At 46.5% G+C, this 22,953-nt stretch overlaps 1 protein-coding gene across 3 annotated transcripts in view; it reads right to left on the bottom strand.

Moving 5' to 3' along the window:
- Positions 1 to 1,860: 1,860 nt before the first annotated feature.
- The window catches only part of LOC144390794 (uncharacterized), a 30,305-nt gene continuing 9,212 nt past the window's right edge, over positions 1,861 to 22,953 (bottom strand). For all 3 annotated transcript variants that reach the window (XM_078097230.1, XM_078097231.1, XM_078097232.1), the window contains 23 exons: positions 22,754 to 22,808; positions 22,459 to 22,631; positions 22,038 to 22,106; positions 21,871 to 21,961; positions 21,634 to 21,720; positions 21,219 to 21,347; positions 20,963 to 21,079; positions 19,661 to 19,836; positions 18,658 to 18,745; positions 17,544 to 17,633; positions 17,377 to 17,443; positions 15,077 to 15,621; positions 11,423 to 11,482; positions 11,069 to 11,172; positions 9,202 to 10,081; positions 8,719 to 8,823; positions 8,200 to 8,236; positions 7,850 to 7,918; positions 7,252 to 7,496; positions 5,368 to 5,488; positions 5,166 to 5,255; positions 4,350 to 4,463; positions 1,861 to 4,264 (listed from right to left, as the gene is read on the bottom strand). In XM_078097230.1, the coding sequence (XP_077953356.1) occupies positions 3,819 to 4,264; positions 4,350 to 4,463; positions 5,166 to 5,255; positions 5,368 to 5,488; positions 7,252 to 7,496; positions 7,850 to 7,918; positions 8,200 to 8,236; positions 8,719 to 8,823; positions 9,202 to 10,081; positions 11,069 to 11,172; positions 11,423 to 11,482; positions 15,077 to 15,621; positions 17,377 to 17,443; positions 17,544 to 17,633; positions 18,658 to 18,745; positions 19,661 to 19,836; positions 20,963 to 21,079; positions 21,219 to 21,347; positions 21,634 to 21,720; positions 21,871 to 21,961; positions 22,038 to 22,106; positions 22,459 to 22,631; positions 22,754 to 22,808 (3,958 nt within the window). In that variant the 3' untranslated portion in view covers positions 1,861 to 3,818. The remainder of the gene's footprint in view (positions 4,265 to 4,349; positions 4,464 to 5,165; positions 5,256 to 5,367; positions 5,489 to 7,251; positions 7,497 to 7,849; positions 7,919 to 8,199; positions 8,237 to 8,718; positions 8,824 to 9,201; positions 10,082 to 11,068; positions 11,173 to 11,422; positions 11,483 to 15,076; positions 15,622 to 17,376; positions 17,444 to 17,543; positions 17,634 to 18,657; positions 18,746 to 19,660; positions 19,837 to 20,962; positions 21,080 to 21,218; positions 21,348 to 21,633; positions 21,721 to 21,870; positions 21,962 to 22,037; positions 22,107 to 22,458; positions 22,632 to 22,753; positions 22,809 to 22,953) is intronic.

Here is a 22,953-nt window from a genome sequence, read left to right as displayed (position 1 = left end):
CCTAAGTGACATTTTTTAGTTCATTATCCCAGTTGTTGTAAGAAAAATAGGCCCTCTCCTCCATGTTTGGTGTATGAGGTTTGAAGCCAAACATTGTTTTTTCAAAAAGTCTTGTTAAAAACTTAAAAAATGTAACCAAAACTTTGGTGAAAGCACATCAGTCTCACACGGCCTTTTATTCTGATGGAAACATGTATTTTGGTCGCGTACTGTCACCTTTTCTAACGTGATATGTAAACAATACAACACAGCTATGATTGTACAAGACTATGGTGTGTGTTATAGTGTAAATTACGATTTAAGGAAAATGTTTAGCATTAAACTGTCTTATTTATTCAGTATTAGACCTGTATTGTTAAAATTAACTCTTTAATAGATTTGAAATGTAACTCTCAACTCCAGTCTCACACTTGTTGGTGTTGGGTTTTTAACTCTATAAAGTTTATTTAACACTGATCAAATTTATTTGCGACACTTAGTAGAGTTAATTTTCAAATCTATTAAAGCGTTCATTTAACTCTACACCAGTCTCACACTTGTTTTAACTCTACATAGAGTAAATTTACTGATCAGATTTATTTGCGACACTTGGGAGAGTTAAATTAACTCTTTTAATAGATTTGAAATGTAACTCTACACCAGTGTCAAACTTCTCGGTGTTGGGTTTAACTCTACGTAGAGTGTTTTTAACGCTGAGCAGATTCATTTTTGACACTTATTCGGAGTTAAATTGTTAACACTAATTCTGCCATTGGAAGTTATTAAAGTGCAAACCAGCTCTGCTTGGTTTATTAAATAGCAAAGTCAGAAACCAAATCCTCCAATCTGGACTCAAAATGGGTCTTAATAAAATACAACTGACTAATCAAAGTTTGTCTTTACAGTATCCAAAGTGAAAGTCTGAAATAAAAATACAGAGGTCTTGGCAAAGTAAACATTTAAATAGTGAGCTGAAGAATATATCTCCTGATACTAAAATAATATCAGTCTGGCATTATAAAAAAAGAAAAAAAAACTGAAGACAATTCTCTGGCAAAAACAATAAGTCATCTGATTCTGTTCAACACTCAAATATACACTCACCTAAAGGATTATTAGGAACACTATCGCTGTGTTTGACCCCCTTTCGCCTTCAGAACTGCCTTAATTCTTCGTGGCATTGATTCAACAAGGTGCTGAACGCGTTCTTTAGAAACGTCGGCCCATATTGGTAGGAAAGCATCTTGCAGTTGATGGACCAGGACACATTTTTCTAGTCTTCAACCGTCCAACTTTGGTGAGCTCTTGCAAATTGTAGCCTCTTTTTCCTATTTGTAGTGGAGATGAGCGGCACCCGGTGGGGGTCTTCTGCTGTCGTAGCCCATCCGCCTCAAGTTTGTGCGTGTTGTGGCTTCACAAACGCTTTGCTGCGTACCTCGGTTGTAACGACTGGTGATTTCAGCCAAAGTTGCTCTTCTATCAGCCTGAATCAGTCGGGCCGTTCTCCTCTGACCTTTGACCTCTAGCATCAACAAGGCATTTCCGCCCGCAGGACTGCCGCATACTGGATGTTTTTCCCCTTTCACACCATTCTTTGTAAACCCTAGAAAGGGTTGTGCGTGAAAATCCCAGTAACTGAGCAGACCACACCCCTGAATGCATTGAAGAAACCGCCATGTGATTGGTTGATTAGATAATTGACCTAACCTAAGAGTAGGTTTTGCATAATATGTCACCGCGGTCTAATAAAATGTAGGACCAGGAACTACATCCTGAACATCCATAAAGGTCTGCATCGAATGCAACCCCGATCAGTTGAGGATCATCGTCTCAACTTTCAGGAGCGACGGAACACGTTAAACAAAACAAGAGGCAACGAGATCATGACACAACGTAATCGTTTTAATCATTAACATGTATAGATATGGATTTACACTCTGTTCATAGCTCTGTTTCTATTTGCTTCATGTAGCTTTGTACATATACTGTGCGTGCAAGGCCGAGAGCAACGTGGGGGGTGGAAGTAAACTCTTCCCCCGAGATGAGACGGAGGCTCAGGTTCATCACAGCCGCCCTGAGAGTTCGATGGAGCGAACACACTGCCGCTGTCGCACATCGTCGTGTGGTCATACGGCGTCGCGCGATGGGACGATTACGTGTGTGGTTGTTTGATGGAGGGTGGAACCTAAATCGAGTTGAATGTCACACGCTGATGTGAGTCAACAGATGCATGCAGAACTCTAGTGACCCCTGTGAGATTGTAAAAAGGTGGATATAAAGACATCTTAACAAGTCAGGACATATTTTCATCGCATGGATGGCATAACGGGACCAAAGGTTGTGTTTTGACATCATCTTCAATGTATACAAATTGTGAGAAAATAAACACGTTTTGACATATTTTCTTTCATTGGATAAACTATATTTTTTTATAAAGATGTTGTGTTCATTTCCATTTTTTATAGCAAGAGCATAATTTGTATGAAAAACTAAGCTTTACACAGCCGGACATTTGCCTGGTTTCAAACCTCCCAGTTACCACCTTACGATTTCTTTATAAAGTCGAAGGTCTTGTGCTGTTCCGCTGAATGAATAATTCCCCTGCCGGAGAAAACAACTGAGCCAAATATGGTGACGAGGCTCTTGAACCGATCATATACCGACTGACTGAACTGGACCTTGCGTTTAGTTGTTGGCCCTTCTATAAAGAAAGTGGCATAAGACACGTATCGTTGTTTCGTTTGTCTATTTTTTTTCTCTCAACGGAATATAAAGAATGATCTTAAACAATAACAGGGAATTGTCATGGTGAACTACTGAGGTCCTGACGTACAGTTACATCTCTCCCCGTGAGCTTGATGGAGCCAATGGACCTGGTCCATAAACAGAAATGGCCAATTCATCGGTTTTCTGCCCCCTGCCAACCCGTCTCACCTGTGGTTTAAAGATGGACGGGGATAGGGTGGCAAGAGAAGGGATATTAAACACCTTCTAACACTGTAATATGTTTGTCAATCACATTCTGATATTTTATATCATGCCTTTTTATCATTGAAGTGGTTCTGATTTGTGTTCCAGCTCAAAACCACGTCAGGATGAAGAAGAAAAACATGGCTTCCCTTCATCACACGTGTTACTCAGTGGGCTGACGTGAACGTGGCAAAGACTACTTCCTGTCACATGGTCTGTCCTACCAGAGATGGCATGGCTCGTAGCACAAACGCTGTTACAGTACATGGATCGGGACCAGCGTGAGCGCAGTAATCCACAGCCAACGGACGAAAGTATCACGACAAAGCCCGTTTGTGCGCACAACTTCCAAGCCGCCTTGTGGTCCTGCATGCCAGCGTCCTCGGCAGTCGGTGGTGTTAGTGAGCGGTTCAATGACCCGGCTTTAAGTTCCCCAAAAAAAAAAACAGATGACCAACACAGTGGAAGACTGGGAGCAAATGTAGACCAACTTCCAAAATCAAAGTCACAACGAAACATGTCTACGCCGTTTTCCTGGAACTTGCTCACCTTGGGGGAAAAAAAAAAAATTCAAAAAGAATTCAAGGAAGGAAAAGTGAAAGAATCAACTCATAATGACGTCACTCTGTCGTTTGACACAATGATGAACTTCCACTGCAAGCGTTTTGCCGATGCTTGTTCGGCTGAAGCTGGCTCGGCGCCTTAAACGTGCAACAACACTCCCCCCCCCCCCCCCCCCCGGTCGTGGGACACAGCAGCGGTTCTCCGCCGGCTGATGCGGCACCCGTGCCGTCCTGGGATCAAGTGCACCCGCCCAACGTCGCAATCCCGCCCGCGTTCACAGACCTGTGGCTCCTCCTGAGCGCTCGCTATTCAGACGGAGGCGGCTCAGTTCTTTGGTCTGCCGGCTCGGCCTTCATCGTGTGCGGTTTAGAGACTGCGCGTCCTCCCCCCGCGTCAGCCGTGGCCGGTGACGTGCCGGGGCTCTGCCTCTTGTGGGACAGGGGGCTCACCCTGGGGCGTTCCGGCGATCGGGTTTGCGTTGCGCTCGGGCTCTTTTCGCCCGGCGTCGGCTTTTCGAAAGTTTGCGGCGACGGCGGAGCGACCGGGCTCCTCTTCTCCCACGTGGCGGGAAAAGCGGGCTTCCTCTCCGGGCTCTCGGTTGCGGCAGGAGGCCTCTCGAGGACGGGCCGAGCTGCGAACGTTTCTTGCGGACCCCGAGCTGCAGAGGACGGACGCCCCGGGCCCCGGGTCTCCTCTTCGCAACCCGTCCTCCCCGGCTCCGCCTCGGGCTCCCGTTTCCCCCCGTCACCGGCTGGACGGACGGAGAGCGAAAGGAAACGAATCTATCAAAGAATAAATGCTCTTCAGTTGTTTTGAAGTGTGAACACCTCTCTCACCCTCCGGAGCTATTTTTGCTTCCTCCCTTCCAGATGAATCTTCGGTGCAGGTGGGCAGGTCTCCTCTGTTTCCACGGAAACGGATGGGGGATCTTTGTAACACTGCCTTCAGCTCTTTAAAAGGGAGACAACCAAGAATTAAGTTCCTCAAGACCAAGTTCCTCTTTGATTCGTGAAAACACAGAGAGATTATGAACCTTTCGTTTTAGTGCCCATTGCTTATGATGCTCCTGGTACACGCTGTTTGGTTTAAGTGCCGACCCGTTCAAGTCTGTGCGGGCGCTGTGGCACGTTTCCCAGTGGGGCTACTAGGGTGACACTCGGGTTTTTAAACCAAGGCCAATACTCTGGCAAATATGCAAGAATTGGATAGATGCCACCATAATAATGCTAGAAGAAGAAGACCTGCAGCAGCGATATTGAGGTTCAGTTAAATAAAGTTAAGTTTGAACGAGTCACCATGTGTTTACCATCACGCCTGGTCTTACAGTAAAGACGGGCTCTATGGGCTTTCTTTAAAAATCCAATCATTATCAAAATGATCTAAATAATGACTACGATATTGATGTTTTTTGTTGTGTTTTTGTTTGTAATGTTTCTCATATTGTAAAGCTCACATAGGCAAACAAATGTAAAAAAACCCCAATAAATTCTCAAATCTTCTAAACTTTTGTCGTAGTAGCGAAAACTGATGTGTAAAAATATCTATTAACCTTTTATAAACGTGTAGTTTGGTCTTAACTTGTTTCATATTCCTGACCTTACGGTTATACTTATAATTCAACGTTTCCATCTTTACTAAAGGCAAAGCCTCACCTTGAGTCATGGCCAGAGCGTCCTCATGGACGGACACGGCTCTGCGCTGTGGGAGGGCCTTCGCGTGTTGCCGTGTCCTAGGAAGACTCTCTGGAGGTACACACACACATTCAACGTGTCAAATTGAAAAGTTTCAATGTTCAAGTTTTATGTTTCATTTAAACATATCCGCCCAAACCGTAACACTCGGATTGAGACGTACCATCGGTCGCCGATTGTGCTTTCTCGGAACGATCCTGTGCGCCGGGACACCTCCATGGAGACGGGGCTTGATGAAGCAGCTCGGCCAAGTCGGCACCCTGGAGACGCCCCTGGCTCCCATTCTGCGGAGGGAGACCAGAGGGAACGTGGACATGTGGAGGACCCATGAGGCGTCTTAAGCCAACAATCCTGCAAGCAGTGCATGAGCAGATCGACTCCATGTGCTTCATGACCCAAACACACATGTGACGATGAAAGTCGTGCCTGAAACCTACTGGATAGTTCCCAATGTTGTCATGGATGGAAGCGGAATATCACATCGCTGGCTCCGTTTGTGAATCCACAATGTTCATGTGACACAGGACATATGGAGATGTACCTTTGACTTGTGTACCGACGTCTTCTGTTTTGAACATTCTGCTTGAGAGTGTTCTATATTCCACCACGGGGCCATCTGAACTCTTTCTTCACCGGGGCTTTTTTGTAATCGTACCTGCGGTGAGGTTTATGTTCATGCCGTCTATGGATCTGACATTTCTGCCCTACTTTCAGTTTCCCATATTTGCTTTAAGAGAATATCATCGCATGTATTTTTATCAAAGTTAATTCAATGAGGTAATAAGGATGTTATCGGCTAATACCTGTAACCTGCACCAGCTGATTGACTGGAAACAAAATTCAGTTCAGTTCACGTCCTGTCTTATTTTGTAGTTTTCTGCCACTCGTGTCCCCGGGTAACTTCACGTCCTGCCTTGTCCTGTCGTCCCCTGTGATTGTCTGATCGTTTCCACCTGTGTCCAATCACCAGCCGTGTGTCTCTTGTGGCGTCATTGTCTTTGGTCCCGGATGTTTGGGGAATGTTTGTATTTACAGCCCAGACGCTTCTCGAAAACAAAAAGACTCCAACATAAAAATGGCCGAGGGGCAAAAACGCATACAGGTCCCGGGGGGGGGGGGGGGGGGGGGGGAGGAAAGGCAGGCAGGAACGAGACACATCCAGGGGCCTGAAGACAAGGAACATCCGGGACAATAGACAATGACGCCACAAGAGACACACGGCTTAAATACACTAGTGAGGTGCAGGTGATTGGACACAGGTGGAAACGATCAGACAATCACAGGGGCCGACAGGACATGAATACTAAAGCTGTGTGTTTAATTTACACTTTAGTTTGACATACAACAACTTTAATTAAAGGGGAAATGATCACAGATACCGTATTGTTGTGTAAACCTAATACGTTGTTGATTCTGAATGCTCTTATTAACCAATGACATCACCAGGTTTACAGGTGCATTGTGGGTGCACGAAATATGTTTGTCAATCATATTCTGTTTCCACGTTCTCATTTTATATCATGTCTTATGTCACTACACTTTTACTGTCCCGCACAAAATCATCAAGCCAACTTTCTTTTTTTTTTACCATTGAAGTGTTTCTGATTTGTGTTCCAGCTCAAAACCGCATTATGACGAAGAAGAAAAACATGGCTTCCCTTCATCACATTCAATGTGCGAGTTCCGCAAGCAGCGTTCGCTGTTTTTTAGTTTGATTAATGTGAAGAAGACAAAGTGCTGAGAGCAGCGATGTTCCGTCGGTGACCATCGGGAACTTGTTATTGCCTCAGTAAAAGACTGAATTCTGCCCTCTTGTGGTCTGCGTTAGTCACTGTAGCCATTATGTCGTCACATTACAAATGTATGAATGATGTTCAGAGTATTTGACCCCGTCAGTTGTACGTTTGAACCAGTCATCATAGCACCAACAAAGTAAAGGCCTCAAGAACATCGCTCCCTTGTTATTGACTTTATGTTTCTGCAGTTTTCGGACGTTTTTTTAAACAAAGAGTGACAGGTGATCAGGTGACAGAGCGCCGCGTCTTACCTCTGCTGCCGTCTCCGTCGGCCCGCCGTCGTGAAGGTGCGCTCTGAGCTGGACCCTCCCCGCCGAGCTCCCGGCGCGAGAGGCGAGGCCGGCAGGAGAAGCCGGGGGGGGCAGCGGGGGCTTGGCCTTCACGGCAGGTTTGGGCGGCAGAGGCCCGGCGGGGCGCTCGGAGGGAACGGGCTTCAGGGGAGGGGGGGAGTCGGGGCGGGTGGTGTCCAGCGCTCTCACGGGATGCCTGGGGTCTGCTGGAAACAAGGTTCAAAAAAAAAAAACGGGTGGGGGGGTTAGGAAATTTCATAACTTATTTATGAATTGAAAAAGATCTTTAAAGAAATAAGTTATTGATATTAGAACATTAACGTTTTCTTTAATATGTAAAAGGAGAAAATACGCAAAGAGGTCAAATAAACTCCCACAATATATTTTTAGTTTGTATTTTTCTTCTTCTTCCAGTCCGAAAGCAGACATAATATAACATAACGTCGTCTGCCCAATGACAATATTCTCTCCTTGTGTCTCACCTTAAAACGGATTCATCTTCACGGATTCACGTTAACGAAGGAACGTTTTTGTCTATCCAGACAGAGTAGATATGTACCTGATGAAGTGGACATGGTTCGTGGCTTGCTGTGCGTGGCAGGGGGGGCAGGTTTGTCCAGGATAGCGCCTGAGGACAGACGTGGCGTACAGTTGAATCCAAGCTGCACATGTAATAAAGTCTGGGAGTCGGATTAACGGAAGGCGTCGAAGCGACAGCGTTAATGTAAACGAAATATTTCATAAAATGTAGAATGTTACGTTTGTGCTTCATTTACAATATTATCTTTAGAACTACCACAGCAGCTGGCACAAGTTAAACTTGAAATGCATTTCTTGTACGCTTTAACTGAATTACACTGAAGATTATAAGATTTTGTGTTCTCAATAATGACTGAAACGTAAGCTCACCTTCGGAGTTGGCCTTTCTCAGGTCCTCCTCTGTGTTCTGCAGCAAAACAAAGAGATGATGGAAAGTTTGATCAATAGTCTTCTGGAACTTGTAATTCTTAAATCTTAAATATATGCAATCCAGGGAGAGGATGTAACGTGTCCTGCTGGAGGCCCTGCTGTGGTCTGAGTTTCTGCTAAACGGGTCAATTGTGCCATCCGATATAATAAAGTTTGACCCGACGGCACAATATGAATTTTCTCGCTGGTGGTCTTTTTTTCTTCTTTTTTTTTTACTTTAAAAGGTTCATCGGGGGCTTACAGTTATAATTAGCTAATAATCAGTCGACAAGCAAAGGTCGGCCAAGTCACCAATCGGTTCGTGGACTGTGAGTTGAAAGCCACAAGGTCGGCATTTTGGCCGTTTAGCCGCCTGTTTTTTCTTTTGAGGTGAAATGCAACTTTTTTTTTTAAACGAAAGAAAAATAGAACTGATTGAGAACGGGACAAACTAACGGGTTACTTTTCACCACTTCCTACCTGGCTCGCCTTGGTTTGGGCTGGTGGGGTTTTGGCCACGCCCATTCTGTGCAGCATCACCTGAAGTCTCTGCTCAAAACTAGATGTGCTCTCAGACGCATACTTCTGGAGGACGGTACATGGAGATGAAAATGTGGAGAAAAAAAACACTTATCATTTCTAGTCCAGACACGCAGGACAGTACTCGGGATTTTACTGGTTGTAACGGAACCAAACACGCAGAAGCAGCTTCAGTTATTCTGCTCCGAATATCCGGAACAAACTCCCAGGAGGCTGCAGGTCTGCTGAGACCCTCAGCGGCTTCAAATTAAGACTGAAGACTTTTTTTCTGTTTGCTTCAGCCTTTAATTAAACCAGTGCTCTCTCATCTTTGGTGCAGGCGTGCAGATCAAGCGCCTGTATCACAATGTCTCTAATTCGTGATTCCCAGCGAAATGCAAGCGTTGCCCCGCCCTCCCCGTTTGAGCGCGTCATCAAACTGACCTTGTGTCTGCCGTCCTTGTCCTCGGGCTCTAATCCCGTCAGCAGTATGAGGCTCTGGCTCTTGCCCTCCCTCAGTGACCTCTTGGTCACCTTCGCTCGCCTCTCACCGTGCGGAGTCCCCGCTAACCTCATCTCCTTCGCCTGCCCGCCGCCGCCGCCGCTCCGCTCCTGCCCCGGTGGAGGGGAGGTGACCGCGGGGCCGCGGCCCGGTGAGACGGGAGGCGGCTCTTCTCGCGGGTCGGAAAGCGTCGCGGCGGCGGTGGCGGCGCGAGAGGGAGGGATCTCACTGGGGGCCGGCGGCGTGGTTAACGCCGTGGCCGGCGGCGGCGTCGTTCCCCTGGCATCGCCGGCAAGACGTTGGCCGGTGGCGACGGTCCCTTCTGTGACGGCGGCATCATCAGAAACGTTAGCATCCTCCACTGACCTTGCCCCTCTCCCCTTCTCCCTCTCCCTGTCTTTGGCCTCGCGGAGGGGTCGAATGAGGTCTGCAATGGAGGTCCTTTTGACCTTCACCCCCTCTCCTCCTCCTCCTCCTCCTCCTCCCTCGCCCCCTCCTGCCTTGGTGGCTCGGCCGGCCCGAGACCTCTTGAAGGCAAAGAAGTCGCCAAACTTTTTCTTGACGTTTTTGTTGGGGAGAGTGGTGTTGGTGACAGAAGAGGGGGTGGGGCAAGTGGAGGGTGCAGAGAGGGGTGCAACGTCAGCGGATGGGAGGGATGTGTCAATACGCGGAGAGGAGGGAGAGGGGACGGTGGTGGTGGTGGTGGTGGTGGAGGTGGAGGTGGTGGGGGTGGTGGGGGTGATATTGTCAGACGAGGAGCAAGAGGGGGTTGATTCTGAGGGAGTGGCTCGGGCAGGGATTGACTCCTCCCACCGGCCTTTTCTGCAGCAGGGAGACAGCAGAAAGAGCAACAGACAAAGAAGAGACACTCAGTACTACGACTACTGCTATGGGACTCAAGACGCACATCGACGAGGGCCACGCAAACAGCGCGCGGCGCAAAAACATCCCTCGGCGGGCGCCGCTTCCTGCTCCAGCGGTCAGTCTGTCTGCAGCACAGTAGCTAGCACAATAGCAACGGGCTTCCTTGCTGTTTTTGCAGCCGGTGGAAGCGGAAGCGCTATCCCCAATTTTGTGCAAAGACCGTAAATATGCAGGAAGACATGCTGCTATTTCAGCGGCCGCCCACGCTGTTTGGGGATGGAACAGTTTCAGGCTTCAAATCGTGTTTTCTCCCTACTTACACCAGAAGGTCACGATTTGGGGAGTGAGTTCTGTTCCAACGGATGCTTTTGCTTGGCGGCTGTTGTTGAAAAAGGGGGTGACAATGAAAACGTTGAAACGGACGCGTATGGCGGGACACTCAGCAGCAATCAATGCTCAGAATACTTTACGCGTGACACTTCGTACTGCACGGTGTGTATGTCTACGTGGTATTAAACGGAGGGGGATGAGGGATTTGTTAAGCGCTATAAAACATTCAGCATGCGTTCTACACACAACAAGGAACAAAACACATTTTAGTTTCCAGAGAGGTTTCGTCTTCCTGATTAAACAAAATACAAATGACATGAGAAGACGCTGTGTGCTCCCCTCTCACAGTGAATGAAGAATGAATTCAATTCAAACTATTTCCGTTGCTCGCTAAAGACTCTCAGTGTGTTTGGTTACTATGACAACCGTGAGCGGTTGGTTGGTTGTCATTAGCCATAGCGTGCCGCATTTTAGGCTGAAATATGAATGTGAATGTGTCAGGTTTATTAAATTCCACATAAATTCTCATGGCTTTATAAATCTTCTGTCCTGTTCTTGACTCGTCGCAGGTAAAGATTTCGTCCGCATGTCTGTAAGCGCGTGTGGTCGACTCACAGCGGGTGGTCAGGAATGATCTTCTTGGTGAAGAACTCTTCTACTCCTTCGTCCACTCTGCCCATCGCTTCACTGGCCTCATTCTCCGCCTTTATAACCGGCTCCTGAAACACAAAACACCACAAAACAGCATCAGAATGCAGATTTTGCATCATAGTTTAGATGTTTTTGTGTGTGTGAGAGAGAGAGAGAAACAACAGGCGACATCGTTGCTCAGGAGAATCTTTAAAACTCTGCAAAGCCTCATTACATAACAATTACTCGTTTTTCTGAGAATGCTGTTATATTTAACACAATATAGCCAAACAGTACATATACCGTATAAATATTCTTCATTCTAACATAAATCATCACCTCATATTCAGCTTGGAAGCCTAGCGACTGAGAGGCGCTCCAGCGTGTGTCCGGGCAGTTCTATTAGACAAAAGCTGTTAGTCAGACACAACGTCCAAAAACAATCAAAGCAAGCGCACCGTTTGCTGCAGCACGCTACGCGCTCCGCTGCAAGACGCGTGTTTAGTTTGCCGTTTTTAGTGTCTGCACACGGAGCAGCGGCTGGTGGGTCATGCACGGAGGTGCACAAAGCACAGACAGACGCACAAATGCATGCGATCTCATGGTTCTTGTGCATGATCTGACAATAAAAAAAAAAAAAGCAGAATAGTTGTAACCGCTGTGATGCGTTCTGATGAATGGAAAGTTGCTGTGGACCAAGCGATGACCGTTGGGACGTGTGAGCAATATTCTTAACTTGGTCAAATCCAATAAGCGGAAAAAAAACTCCCTTTTTAAGGGCCGAGCAGCTGACAACGTCCTATTTGTTCCTGTTTTTCCTCTTTGGTTGCATTTTTGGTATTACCAATTTGCCGTGACCTTTAGCCCCCCCCCCCTCCCTCCCTCGAAGTTGGATCAGCAACACCCGTCGCTCCCGATACACGTCAGGCTCCGTTAGTTCGACAAAAAAAAATCTCTCTGACCGCTGAGCTCTGCCTGTAATTATTTCCCACCACTTTGAATTTAGTAAAAAACTACTTTTTGCAAACTCCTCCTACATACTGGCTTTAATTGTTTGCAAATTGTGCAGAATTTGTTGTCTAGAAGATATTGGCCAAAGACCCTTTTGTGTTGTGCTGTATTTTCAATCCGCATAACTTCCAAACCATGTGAGGTGGCATCATCACATGTGCAGAACACGTCACGGATCACACCCCGAAAAATTCCAATTCAGCCTTTTGGCGTTTTCAGACTTCCTCCGAGAGACCAGAATGCTGTGAAGACGTTGTAGTGTGTGTAAAGTCTGGGGCATTTTTGATGAATGGACATTAATGGGCTCCCATCTTCCGCCCATGTTTTGCACATGGACCAAAATATAATTTTTCGTAGCTCCAACGCACAAATCTGGCCGAAGTGCATTTTGCACGATGGAAGTTCAGGACTGGACCCATTTCCACGCCAAAAATCTGTGACTTTTTGATTGTGTGCGTCGGCATGTACCTGGTACCAGACTATCCCAGTGTGTTTAAACCATTTACACTCTGCTCATTCTCGTCTATTAAGCAGCACCTGTGACCGTAGTGACTGAACATGCGTTGAGTTGCCATCCCTGTTCGACGCCTTTCAGGCTCCCCTCACATTTCCCAACGCGCTTCTAATCAGTCAACGCAACACGCAACACGGCTAAAAAGTCAAACTAACAGTGAGCAAATGGCTAAATGACCTACTCTTCTGTCAAGACCTTAACTTTGTTAAATCAGTTGCCAAAATAAAGGCTTGGACTAACAACGGGTTCTTTTCTTGTTAGTGAACACGGCACTTTTCTCCATCTTCATTATTCTACGTCTTATTCATTGCCACCTCCGTCGCAGCCACCTGTCTCTCTCACACACACACACACACACACACACACACACACACACACACACACACACACCATGCATAGGCTGATACATAAAGTGACATCTACAGCAACACACTGCACGCCCTGCAGGTGAAGCTTTACAGCATCTGGAGACAAGAAAACCGTGGAAGAAGATGATGATGCCATTTTCGTTCTTGTCACCAACTGACCTTTTTTTTTCTTGCTGTAAACTCTAAATAACTCTGACACTGAGGTGAGGTTTTGCGGTAACAACCACGGCGAGAAATGTGGAATCCTCGATGATCTGCGATTAGTATCGGTAGCGGGGGGAAAAAAAAAATGACGAGAGACGTCCATGAGGGTTTTTCAGCCCCCCCCCCACAGTAGTGATGGAGCCTGATTGGTGCAGTCTTTGTCGAGTCCACCCGACCCGCAAACACAAACCCAACATGGGTAGAAAGAGACATTCCCGACAATTAAGCCCCATCTTTCTGCTGCTGGACGAGTCGGTGCTGGGTGGGACAGTTCACATGATTCGATAAGTGATGGCCAATAAATCGATATCAAATCAACATGTGATACGAGACTGTTGTCTTATAGTCTGGTACATTTCTAGTCTTCTGATTCCTCGGGTTTAAAGGACACATTGAGTTTTATTTTGTAAAAAAGCTCATTGTGTTAATGTTTTTTTGGTGAAAGCACCCAAACATGTAATAGCGTCAATTTTTTCGGGGGCCATTTGGATTATTTCCCAGAACTACTTTTAAAAAAAAAGTCCGGTCTTGAAATTGTGTCGTTGCACAACAATGTGCTCAATGGCAACATGCATCGTTTGTGTAGAACCATTTGGGCGTGACGCAATAGAGAACCTTTACAAAGAGCCGCTTTTAGCGGCACACGTGTTTCACGTGTTCTAGAGGCTTAAAGAAAAGCATCTTTTCCCTTTTTTCCACAACGGCGTCAGCTCAATATGCCGAGCTGCCTTTTCCCCCCAAATAGGCAGTGTTCTTTGTATCAAAACAACAAACATAACTCCTATTTGGGTGTAGGACTTGTGTATTTTATTTTGAAATATGAAAAAAAAAAAAACTTTTCTTTTTAAAAAAAAAAATAGTGGCCATATGTAACTGACGGCGAAGTGACGACATAATGCAGGCGCAGGCTTCTCTTGGTGTGCTGAGTCTTAGGATTATGTGATTCCTGCAGGAATCACTATCACGACAGGTGATACGCCCGCCATTTTAATTAGCAAATGTTCGTGTAATTTATTTTGGCGAAAGCATGTATTTTTCAGAGCTTTCGTGACTAATGACGACATGAATGTGGAGCCGCTTCCTCCTTTAGGGCGAAATAATGTCGGCGTCAGGTCAACTCGCCAACTCGACCTGGCTCCACCCGGGAACGCTAGATGGTCATGGAAGCCCTTCTTCAATCAAGCTAGCAAGCTAAAAGCCTAACGGGAATCTACATCTTTTCAATTTGTATTTGAATTTGTAAAAAAAAAAAAAAAAAAAGAACTCCAGTTGGTTGGACAATTTACATTAAAGTCAAATACCAAAAAAGTAAATGATTTACTCTTCTACGTTACACACGAGGTGCAATCTGCCCACGCAAGGTCACTGCAGGTGAAGAGACGTCAACCTCCCCCCCGTTATCACAAGTGGAGCACAGGAAAAGAGTCCCCCAATAATATGAACACATGAATAACTGAGTCAGTCAGAGAGAGAGAGAGATGGACGCAGGGAACACGACTCCCAAAATGGTTCGGCTTGTTCTCACACTTCACTGAGCACGACTACACGGAGCGAGAGGATGCAAAGATAAAGATGGCTACCGTCATTGCTACAGGAAGGAGGGATGGACGTGGTGGATGTTTTGCTGCATTAGCCTCAGCATCACGGTCATACGAGCGCTCTGTACTTCTCTTTTTTTTTTTTTTTAACCACTGTGTTGTTTCCTCCATCTCCATCGCCTTCTCCTCCCCCCCCCCCGTGTGGTCGTGCCATTAGCTCCCATCAACTTAAACTGCCCTTCCCTCCACCCTTCATCCGTCTCCCGCTTCAGCCGGCGTGTAAATCGCGTGCATGAATAGAAACGACGTGCAAACTGACAGCTGTTTTGTAGGTGTTTGTGTGTGTGTGTGTTCTTACCTGAGGCCTGGGGGAGGGGGGCTGCGTGTGTGTGCGCCGTGGCCTTGGACGGGTGGCAGTGTAGTGCCGTAGAATCTGCCCCTGGGTGGGTAGAGGCTCCATGGGAGAAGCGGGGGATCCGGAGCCGGGGAGGGGGACCGGGCTAGGGCCGCGGCCCGGGACGGGAGCGCGTCGTCTGGGTGAGCCGCCGCGGCCGGCAGCCTCCTCGCCTGCAGCTCGAGCGGGGACGGAGTGCGGGAGGGGGAGGGGGAGGCCGGGAGGAGGAGTGAACGACGCTCCGCTCGCTCCTGATATTGCCGCTGCCGCAGCATCCGCTGCCGCCGCCTCCCCCTCCTCCCTCCGCCTCCTCCCCGTCGGACCCGAGAGGGAGGGGATCGGGGCGAGGGAGGGGGAGGGGCTCAGAAAACGGACTGACAGCGGGGTTGCCATCGGCAACCGGGAGAGGCAGGACCTTCTCCCTCCTCCTCCTCCTCCTCCTCCTCCTCCACCCTGTCGCTCTGCTCCTCCGTCCCTGGTCTGCTGCTCCCAGTCGGCATCCAGGAAGCCTGAGAGCGCAGCGGCGAGACGGATGAGAGGAGACGCGGCGAATCCGGCCCATGCAGTCTGAGCGCTTTTTTTGCGGAGATGCCCTGTATGTAGGGCAGGCAAGCCGCATGCGAAAGACACGAGAGGGGAACGAGGAGGAGGAGGGGGTGTCAGATGACTCTGATAGAGGGGGGGGGGGGGGCAGTTTGGAGATAATCAGTCGAGCATAAACATGCAGAGAGGAAGCAGAGCAGTAAATTTAAGGCACATTATTCTGTTAAATGAAAGCTATCGTCCAATCAAACAAAAGGAGCGGGGTTGGGGGGGGGGGGGGGGGGGGTCGGGAGCTACAGCGTCCTACATCCCCCCCACCCCCACGTTTCCTCGTCATCCCCTCCCCCATCTTTTCTCCCCCCCCGTCTCGTCTCTCCCAGGGTGGAAGTCACGGATGTGAGAGTAAACAGGCCGTGCTCCACTTGGCCAAAGACGGCCGTGTGTCCACCAGGGGGCGCGTCCTGCAGGGGGGAGGACCAGGGGTCAAACGAGACGTGCAACACGAGGTAAAAGGTTTACGGCCTGAGTTGGTTTGTTCCTGACGGCTGGAGTAACAGATTTAAGCACATTAAGCGTCACAAAGGGGTTTCTAGCCTGCAAATGAGAAAGAAAACATGACGAAAAAGGGGGGGAAATAAACAGGGCTGTAAATTGTATATTTTCAAAAATATGTTTCTCCATTTGAATCTTCCAGGCAGTACGTCTACGTCCACTAAATTGGGCGTCATTGCATCTGTTTGGTGGTTTATAACTATAAATATGTTTCATTTTGTGTTTTGCATTTGGACAAAAGTAGCAACGTATTCGAGCACCAGAGTCAATTAAGAAGACCCCAGAAAGGCCCGACCGCTCTCCGTCCCGGCGCTGGTTCTCCTGTGTCTCCCAGCGACACCTCCCGGATCGATCGGTGTCAGCGTTGGCCTCCAGCGGAGCAGAGAGGAGGAGCCTCTGCTGCTCTCGCCGGGGCTCCGACGGCCGTTACCCGATCGGGTGGTCAAAGGCTGCGGTAATCGGGGACCTGGGGTCGGCCCCACGTGGCCCGTCTGTCGCTGGAGGCCCCCCGCTGGAGTTTGAAGGGCTAAGAATCCAAAGGAGGACTTGGTAGCCTTTGTAGAAGCTGCGTTTAAGTGAATGTATTTAAATGAACGTGTGCAGGCGAGACGGGCGCTCCTATCGGTTGGTCGGCGTGCTGCTCAGCCGGGAGAACACCGAGTTTGAGCTCGGCCTCGGCCCTGTGGCGGCGTGCAGAGGTGAAGACAAACAGCTTTGGGGAAAGGCCGAAAAGAATTTCTGCCGAAACAGCAATAAATAGTTTTTGTGATTGGATCTGACGGCAGACATTTATAATAACTACAATATATAGAAAGAGATCAAGAGGTCAGTTGTGAATCGAGTGTGTTTCATAGTCATGGGTTGAAATGGAAACTGAGGTAAATCATGTTTTGGGTGCAAGTTTGTAGCAAAGTTTCTTTGGTACCTTGTGAGTTGCAAAATTGTTCTTGCTGGTGATCATAGAGGAACATTAAGCAGCTTAAAAGACATTTCAGGATGTTTGCTAACACGTTTACCAGATCAACAGCGCATTTTTAGTACATTGTTTTTATTATTACAACTTGCATCTCGTGGCTTTGTAAGAAACACAGACACCCACAAATGCAAACGGCTTCAGCGGGAGGAGGAAAGACACGAAGGAACACATCGTTATTGTGGTTTTATCTCACTCTCAATTGAAGGAGCAGGCCTCAGGCTCTTGGAGTGGAAACTATTCCTCCAAAATGCCGGACTGTACTGGTGATGAGAAAGAAAAAGCACAAGATGCGTAAATGCGACACATAAAGGAATGAGTGAGTAACAATGATGGACGGCCAGGTAGGTAACGGTCTCTCACGTCATCAGTCGGGAAGTCACTGTGGACCAGTCGAAGCTCTGGGACGTCGACGTTCAGGGCAGTAGACACATTTTCTTTTATAAGATTATCCTGTATAGTAAATACAGAAAGACATCAATAGTAATGAGTGGAACATATCAAATATATATATACATATACATATACGTATATATATATATATATATACATATACATTATGTATATGTATATATATATACATATACGTATATGTATATGTATATATATATATACATATACACATATATATATATATATATATATATACATATACACATATATATATACATATACGTATATGTATATATATATATACATATACATATACGTATACGTATATATATATACATATACATAATGTATATGTATATATATATATATACATAATGTATATGTATATATATATATACATATACATAATGTATATGTATATATATATATACATATACATAATGTATATGTATATATATATATATACATATACATAATGTATATGTATATATATATATTTATATTTACACATATACACATATATACATATATATACATATACATAATGTATATGTATATATATACATATACACATATATACATATACATAATGTATATGTATATATATACATATACACATATATATACATATACATAATGTATATGTATATATATATATATATATATACATAATGTATATGTATATATATATATATATACATAATGTATATGTATATATATATATATATATATATATATATATATGTAAAGATATGTTTTGAGACTTCTTGTTTCCACGGTGTTCCATGACAGGCACAATAATAAACGTGAACATCAATAATAAGCGTGTGCTCTTCATGACCAGGAGGTGAAAACGTGCCTAACTCCATCCTACCAAGGTGCTTCATTGACTGCAGTGGACTACAGGTTACAATGTAAATTCTATAGATAAATTCATGTGTTATTAAAATCTACGGCTGGTCATAAACTTATTAACTAACGTTAAAATAAAGGATTTATTTCCCATGATAAATATAAAATGGATGGACTATAGTAATCAACATCATATTAAGTCACACTAATGGAAATGAAACCACACATTTACCATTTTGTGCTGCGCCGTTGTCAGATCGTGAACAACCTGTTCGATGAGGCTTTCAGCCAGAGAGACACTCAATGTTTGTCTCAGTTCACTAGACAGGCAGACAGGAGACAACAAATGCACACATCAGAGGGAAGACCAATTCAAATGAATCAGCCACTCATTTACAGCCATCAAAAGGTAATATTGGGGTAGTGGCTAAAGGGTAATCGGACGCATCTATGTTCCTAAAAGGTAACTCCACCCAACAGGTGAATGAAGACACACACGGAGCTGATAGATATATAATCTTTTTCCCAAAACGAGAGTTAGGGGATTAGGGCCGTCCCACCGTCCCACTGTCAAAATACCAAGTACATGAGGTTTCCCACGCAGACAGTTGGAGCCCTTTATGCACACTTTGACAGACTTTACCTGAGGGAATTACCCACAATTCATAGCATGTATTGAAATAGGCAGGAACCTCTGATTTTCCTGAGTGAAGTCAATCGTGTGTATTAAGTGTGGTTTCTCTCTGCTGACCAGTAAAGGGCAGAAAAAACAAGTCAGACTGTATAAAAATCCATTCAAAAATAAAAACTCATTAGCGTCCCTCGGCGTTCCAAATATGGTACGTTCCATTCATTGGGTGCAAAGAAGCGCAAAGGCCATATTCCAAGAGGGAGACTGCAACATTAGCAGTCCACAAACCAATCTGAAGGTGAACCTGGACACGGTTCTTGAAGGCCTTCTCTGCTTCAGAGGTCCAAAGAAAGGGAATATGGAGGAGGTGAGAGCCGCGAGCGGGGAAGCAACCGTGCTGTAATTCCGGATGAACCTTCGACAGAAGTTGGCAAACCCTGAAGATGTGCCGGGAGTCCGGGACAGACCAGGTAGCGATGGAAGCCACCCCCGCGGTCCGTCCCGCTCGCATTGGGTTCGGCGGGTAGGCTGGCATACGGTATTCCGGCGAGATGGAGCTCAGCCCCAAAACCACAACGACGCTGTATTACATGAAAGTTATTACCGCAGTTTGTTGCTGATGATCGGCCCCATATTCTCCACCAGGGTTCTTGTCAGGAATGTGTCTGTCTGCCTACTTCTCTTGGACACGCACTCCGACAGGCATTCTGACACCCTGGATCGCTGGATCGCTTGTGGACACGTCGCCTCTGCACCCCTCATCAGGTCTTGAGCCAACGCCTGGAAAAACAAGGGTTTGTAAGCGCGACCAAGAGCAGGCATTACCGAGACAAGGCAGAAGCCGCCGAGGAAGCAGCCTCAGACCAAGCCGGACGTGGTGTCTGACTAGCGCAATATCATACGTAGGTGCTAAATTTGAAATTCGGAATAATAATATTGTCATGCTCAGCCCGCCTCTGGGACAGGCTCACGTGTCCAAAGGCCTTTGAAGAACTGTTCAAACCAAACGGACTTTCAAAGAGACCAGAGAGAAACAATGAATTGATACAAAAAGTGACTAAAAAGATACACCCCCTGGTGGGCCGCGAAGGTACTGCAGGTGGGCCGCGAGAGGTCAGTTACAATAAATAAATAAAGTTTTTTAATTTTCAATTTTTAAAAGTTTGAAATTAATATAAAAATATTTTATGATGCGGCACATTAGTTATGTGAAACATTAGTTGATGAAGCACAAACAATTTAAACGGACAGATTAATGAAACAATAAGGCTCTCGCTCTTGTCCGCCTGTCGTTGTTTAACAAACGCGGCGCCCTCTTGTGGTATTGAAGTAAATATACCGCATTTTCCGCACTCCAAGGCGCATTTAAAAGGCTTTAATTTCCTCAAAAAACGACCCTGCGCCTTATATATATGGATCCATTGGTTAATCGGTTGATCCATACTGGTTGTACACGGCTGCCAAACACGCCAAAGCTCGTCTTCAAGACGGCGAGATGCTGAGTGAGATACGGAGCTGCTTTCAGGGCGCGTCGGAGAAACAAAGCTGTCGTTCTCGCCGAGGACTTCGTGAGATTAAAGAGCGAGAAACGGCGCCCTTTTCTCTACAGTAGCTGAACCATCTTAACGGGGAAAATAAGTTATTCTAAAAGCAGCCAAAGATTTAAGGCGTGGATGGCTATTTACAACCATGTCATATAAGTTGATGGATTACTCAAAACATGCATATTTAAAAAAAAACAAAAAATTTCTTCTGCATTCATGATGAACCGCTGCTGTTACGCAGCCCGAGTTATGCCGTTAAGGCGTTTACCTTGTTCTGGAATCTAACACACGACTGTTTCTGGAATATTCTCGTGACCGCCTACGATCGTTACCCCAGCGAACAGCGGGCGTTGAACGTGCACCTGTATACTGCCGTTGAACTCGTTCATTAGCGCATTAGCGGCGTCGGCGAGGGTGCAGTTCACCAAGTCACCATCAGGGGCACACTTCCTGCCGGCCTCGCGCAGAGAGGGAAGCAGCTGCATGCAACGAGACGTTAGGATAGAGAATCAGTCACATGGATGTACTTTTAATGAACAGAGTACTCCAGAGCCTGTGTGTGATTATTTAGTCCAAAAAAACCCGACATAATTCGAAATTCATTCAGTAGCCAGTAACCTTCAAGGATTCCCTCGCGGTGTACAGCATCTCATGTGCAGTCACGATGTCATCCTGGACCTCCTGAACGCTGCAGTGGTTTAGATGTTGGAGGCTGTTCTTCAGCTGCTGACACAAATCCTGGACCTTCTGAAATGGGAGACGACCGAGAAAGACGTGGCTAAAGAAACAGGCCGAGCGCTTCCACGTCAAAAGGAGACCAAGGGGACTTCTCTCTTCATGTAACCCCTCAGCAAACATCTCTTTTAACCATCGGATGTGCTAATCGGACCTTCTAATGTAATGGCGTTCTTATGAAATTGACCGTGAAATGAATCAATAAGATACCTAAATTGAGCCCTTTTTTTTTTTTAACACTTTCAGTTTACTACGTTGGAGTTTTGTTAACTTAATAATGTGTTGCTTAACTTCTTACCTTCTCAGACTGGCGAGCTCCGAACCCTTTCTGAGCTTCCACCGTTTCCGACTGTCTCCGGTTGTTTCTGTCCAAACATTGCTGAATCTGCACGCACACACACACACACACACACACACACCGGAGGTGTACAGCAGAGAGTGGCTAAATCTAGGCTTAATACAATTGTGCGTTTGAGATTTACAGCACATTCTCAACTTGTTGTGATCCAGACGAGCGTAAACAATGAACACTGACCTTGTGCAGAGCCTCCTTGGTTCTTTCGGGGTTGCTGCGGTAACTCTGGGTGATGTCAGCCAGGCCGGACACATGCAGCAGAGTGAAGTTCCTACATGACACAGACACACAATATGTTATGTGTGTGTGTGTGTGTGCGCGTGCGTGTGTGTGTGCACATGCATGACCTCTCCAAGGCATCAGCCACATCCTGGAGCCCTTTGGCGGTTACGTTGTTCCTGTCCCATGTCAAGGTCCTTGAAAGAGAGACAGAGGTCAGTTCAGCTGCATTAAGTCGGCTCCGGAGTCTCCGGCGGCGGCGGGGAACGTCAAGTCCACGCTGCTGAAGGTCGGCGGTGACACCTAGTGGCCAGCCGCGGCCTCACGTCCTAACGTCAACTGAGAGGAGAACCTGAATCGTGCCGGTTCTTGTGGACAAACGACTCGGGCTTATTAAAAGGTAATTGATCACTTAAGCGGATGAATGCTAGAACCGATTCTATTGTTCTTTATTTCTATATTCTTATCCAATAGAAATGAGCACATGTATTACAAGAATAAAACAAAGTGCTTTACTTCTAGCTGGATTGTTTGTGGAGAAAATTCTACCTCAGCCTGGTGTTCGTCATCAGGGCTTTGGCCAACATCTTGGCTCCAGTGTCTCCGATGTTGTTCCCACTGATGTCCACTTCGGTCAGAGCGGCGTGGCCGCCCAGAGCGCTCAGCAGGCCGTGCATGGCGCTCTTCAGCTTGGAGTCGCACATCGATAGAGACTGCAGGGGCTGCGCGCACACAAATCCACAAAGACACGTGGTCAGAGGCGGGCGGCAGAGCCCAAGAGGAAGGAAACGTTTGGATTGAAAAAAAAAACGAGCAAGTAAACTGATCACGCTGTGTCACTCACACATTCTTCGTCCTGAATGAGCTGAGCGATGCGGTGAACGACATCGGTGAGCGCTCTGGCGGACGGGAAGCGGGCGTGAAACAAAACGTGGTTTAGAAACAGAGACCGACCTACGGATCTGAGACACGAGAGTAGATGCTTGCAGTGAAGGTTTGGTTCCATTTGGACTCGGCTGTGGCTGATATGATGGAGGACATTCA

This window comes from Gasterosteus aculeatus, chromosome Y, assembly GCF_964276395.1.
Source record: "Gasterosteus aculeatus chromosome Y, fGasAcu3.hap1.1, whole genome shotgun sequence".
Classification (NCBI taxonomy): Eukaryota; Metazoa; Chordata; class Actinopteri; order Perciformes; family Gasterosteidae; genus Gasterosteus; species Gasterosteus aculeatus.
The sequence above is the reverse complement of the archived record's forward strand: the minus strand, read 5'-3'. Positions and strand labels throughout refer to the sequence as shown.